This window comes from Chiloscyllium plagiosum, chromosome 40, assembly GCF_004010195.1.
Source record: "Chiloscyllium plagiosum isolate BGI_BamShark_2017 chromosome 40, ASM401019v2, whole genome shotgun sequence".
Classification (NCBI taxonomy): Eukaryota; Metazoa; Chordata; class Chondrichthyes; order Orectolobiformes; family Hemiscylliidae; genus Chiloscyllium; species Chiloscyllium plagiosum.
Window position 1 is genome coordinate 17,452,232 of NC_057749.1, and position 4,246 is coordinate 17,456,477.

At 40.7% G+C, this 4,246-nt stretch overlaps 1 protein-coding gene across 1 annotated transcript in view; it reads left to right on the forward strand.

Annotated features, from left to right (window-relative positions):
- Positions 1-4,246, forward strand: part of myo9aa (myosin IXAa) — a 363,558-nt gene that overhangs the window by 337,659 nt on the left and 21,653 nt on the right. Inside the window, exon 39 of the mRNA XM_043680122.1 lies at positions 3,093-3,216. Within this exon, the coding sequence (XP_043536057.1) occupies positions 3,093-3,216 (124 nt within the window). The remainder of the gene's footprint in view (positions 1-3,092; positions 3,217-4,246) is intronic.

A 4,246-nucleotide genomic window follows, 5' to 3' on the forward strand; every position in this document is an offset into this window, starting at 1 on the left:
GGCATAAGCCCTTCTTCAGGGCTGAAGAAGGGCTTATGCCCGAAACGTCGATTCTCCTGTTCCCTGGATACTGCCTGACCTGCTGCGCTTTTCCAGCAACACATTTTCAGAACCAATCCTCAATCCATGCCAGTAGCTCACCTCGAATACCATGGGCCCTCACCTTGCTCAGCAGCCTCCCGTGTGGCACCTTATCAAAAGCCTTTTGGAAGTCTAGATAGACCACATCCACTGGGTTTCCCTGGTCTAACCTACTTGTCACCTCTTCAAAGAATTCCAACAGGTTTGTCAGACACGACCTCCCCTTACTAAATCCATGTTGATTTGTTCTAATCTGACCCTGCTCCTCCAAGAATTTAGAAACCTCATTCTTAATGATGGATTCTAGAATTTTACCAACAACCGAGGTTAGGCTAATTGGCCTATAATTTTCCATCTTTTGTCTTGATTCTTTCTTGAACAAGGGGTTTCCAACAGCAATCTTCCAATCATCCGGGACTTTCCCTGACTCCAGTGACTTTTGAAAGATCTCAACCAACGCCTCTGTTATTTCCTCAGCCACCTCCCTCAGAACTTTAGGATGTAGCCCATCGGGGCCAGGAGATTTATCAATTTTAAGACCTTTTTAGTTTTTCTAGCACTTTCTCTTTTGTAATGGCAGCCATACTCAACTCAGACCCCTGACTCCCTTTAATTGTTGGGATATTATTCATGTCTTCTACTGTGAAGACTGACGCAAAGTACTTTATTAAGTTCTCCAGCTATTTCCTTATCTCCCATCACTAGACTTCCAGCATCAGTTTGAAGTGGCCCAATGTCTACTTTTGCCTGTCGTTTGTTTCTTATGTATTGAAAGAAACTTTTACTGTGATTTCTAATATTACTGGCTAGCCTACCTTCATATTTGATCCTCTCCTTCCTTATTTCTCCCTTTGTTATCCTCTGTTTGTTTTTGTAGCCTTCCCAATCTTCTGATTTCCCAGTGCTCTTGGCCATTTTATAGGATCTCTCTTTTTCTTTAATACACTTGCTGACTTCCTTTGTCAGCCATGGATGTCTAATCCCTCCCGGGATAATCTTTCTTTTCTTGGGGATGAACCTCTGTACAGTGTCCTCAATTATACCCACAAACTCCTGCCATTTTTGCTCTACTGTCTTCCCGCTAGGCTCTGCTTCCAGTCTATTTTCGTCAGTTCCTCTCTCATGCCCTCATAATTACCTTTATTTAACTTAACACCTTTACATCTGATTTTGCCTTCTCTCTTTCAAACTGCAGACTGAACTGTACCATATTATGATCACTGCTTCCTAAGTGTTCCCTTACTTTAATATTTTTTATAAAGTCTGGTAAGAACATTACCAGTGGATCCAATTGTCACAGGTCAAGATTGTACCTGTTAAACTGCATTTCTCAAACTGTGGTAGAGAACATTTACGTCTGAGCAATTTCCAATATATGAACTCACGAGTGTTCTTTTTAATCTTACACATTGGGTGTGTAGAAATAGGTTAAAATAGCTACAGGACTGAGAGCGCTAACACCAATAATACTCAACAGATAATTCAACAAACCTTGTCCCAACAAAACAATTGGCCTTTATTAACAAGGAAGCTGCATGCGGTATGGCTGAACCTGGTAGAGAGAGGGAGCTGTCACAGCCCTGAGCTTCTCTTACAAGTTTGTGTTTGCAGAGAGAAAAGCAGGAATCTTTATACATAAAACTTATCAATAGCTATTAATAATTATCACTGGAGGTTAGTCATCCATTAGACTGGTACATTGAATTATGATATGTGTTATTACTTCAGAGGTTTATCATATTCCCAAAACCTTGCGACACATACGTCATCCCATAATCTTGTCCTTGTTTGGGGGCTCAGAGGATTTTGTGCAATGTCCTTATTTAGGCTTAGTCAGTATCTCAGAATTCCTGTGGAGCCAGCCATTCAAACTCTGAGGTCTTCAGAGGTTAAAGAATTTAGATGGACTTCGCCTACATCAAAACGTGCTGAGGTTAGCAATGCTTTGACCTTTGTCAACTTGTGTTAAAACCAGGGGTTGGCCAGTTTTCCTTTCATGCAACTATCTGTTTCACACAATTCCACAGGTGCAGCAACTCTGAAGGCCAAAATATTAAATTGATCTTTTTTATTCATTCATAGGATGACAGTGTCATTAGCTAGGCTAGCATTAATTGTCCAACCCAAATTGGCCAGAGGCAGTTTAGAGTCAGCCACATTGCTGTGGGTTCGGAGTCACATGCAGGCCAGACGAGCTAAGGATAGCAGACTTCCTTCCATAAAGGACATTAGTTAGGTTTTTCCTGACCATCGACAATGGTTTCATGGTCATCATTAGATTCTTATTTCCAGATTATTATTGAATTCAAATTGCATCATCTGCCATGGCAGATTTTGAACCCAGGCCCCCAATGCATTACCTGGGTCTCTGGATTGATAGTCTAATGATAAGCACTAGACTATTGTCTGCCCTAAGATCATGATGTCATCTGAAGGAAGCAAACAATAGTCTGTTTTGAATCCAGAATTTTACTTTTTTAGTCATTGAAATAGAAAATCTAAAGATTTAGTGAATTAACCAAATTAAATGTATTTTTCAGTTTGCTAATATCATGTTCATTTTTTGGGCAATACAGTTTCTCCTATATCTTTAAGAGGAGATAAGTAAGTTGTAGTGGGGCAAGAAGAGACCTTAAAGAAAATTGACAAATAAAAAGGAAATAGGGTTGGGGAATGGCTTTTTTCCCCCACAGAATTTGAATTTGTTGATTAGATTATCAGGGAAGGCCAATGAAGAAGACCATGTGAGTGTGTTTTTCAGTGAGTGCATTGTTTTTGTCGTAAAACTAGGGGCCGATTTCCACCCCCCCCCCCCCGCACTCAGTCTCTCTCTCACTCACTCACTCACTCACTCAGACTCTCTGACTGTCCCCCCACCCAGAATCATTTTTATAATCCCTGTTCAGGGATGTTCCTTAACCTGGGCTTCCTACCACTGCATCCCAACAGGCCCTTGCCAGAAGTATATTTAACCTAAACATTTCTTCAAACCTGTTTGTCATTTCCTGAAGGTGTGTGGAATTGATTATTGTGGAGCAAATGAACAAGTACCGAGCAAGGCTGAAGGACATCAACAGCCTGGAGTTTGCAGAGAACAAAGCCAAGAACAGACTGTCGCTCATCCATCGCTCAATAGTAAGATCTTTCAACTTGATTTTTTTCTGGATCTGTAAGACTGAAATCTTGGTTGCTTTTACTGTACTTGCATTAGAAGAAATATTGCTGCATATTTGCATTCTCACAGAAAACAGCACCTTTGGAATTCTTGTTAGTTCAGGTTGCCTGTAACATCGGGTAGACTTTGTTCTTATTTTGTCCATCTTTCTGAATGTTACAATCTTTGTTCCATTAAATTGAAGATTCACCACATATGTGCTGTTCTGTGAGTTTGTGTGAATTGGCCACTTTGTTTAAAGTCAACAAAGATTTGAGTGACTGGTTTAATCTAATGTGTTTTTCATATCATCCTTAGGAAGGGCCACAGGGTAGGAATGAGTGCTGTTTTCTCACCCTGATTTAAATGAGTAGTATGTTTTCCTTACGTAAGCAATCTTGCATCACTTCAGTTTGATAGCACATAGTGTCTAAGTCCAAGTGGCCAACGTTGAATCTCTTCGACTCTGTAAAACCATTACAAATATTTAGGCACTCTTGTCTGTGTTCTCAAAATGTCCAAATTTTGCTGACTATATATCATGTACTAGGTATGTACAGAAAGCTCTTTTCTTGCTGTGTTTGCCCATTATCAACCCATAACTTTAGTTTGGCGTGCTGACTACACATTATCTGGGCTGACTATTAAGATTGTAGCATTAAGCACGTCTTTCTACTCAATATAGAAACAAGGTTCGAACTTATTTGAGGCCAAAAGATAGAGGCTAAACATGCTCAGGCAATAGACAATAGGTGCAGGAGTAGGCCATTCTGCCCCTCGAGCCTGCACCACCATTCAATATGATCATGGCTGATCATCCTTAATCAGTATCCTGTTCCTGCCTTATCTCCATAACCCTTGATTCCACAATCCTTGAGAGCTCTATCCAACTCTTTCTCAAATAAATCCAGAGACTGGGCCTCCACTGCCCTCTGGGACAGAGCATTCCACACAGCCACCACTCTCTGGGTGAAGAAGTTTCTCCTCATCTCTGTCCTAAATGATCTACCC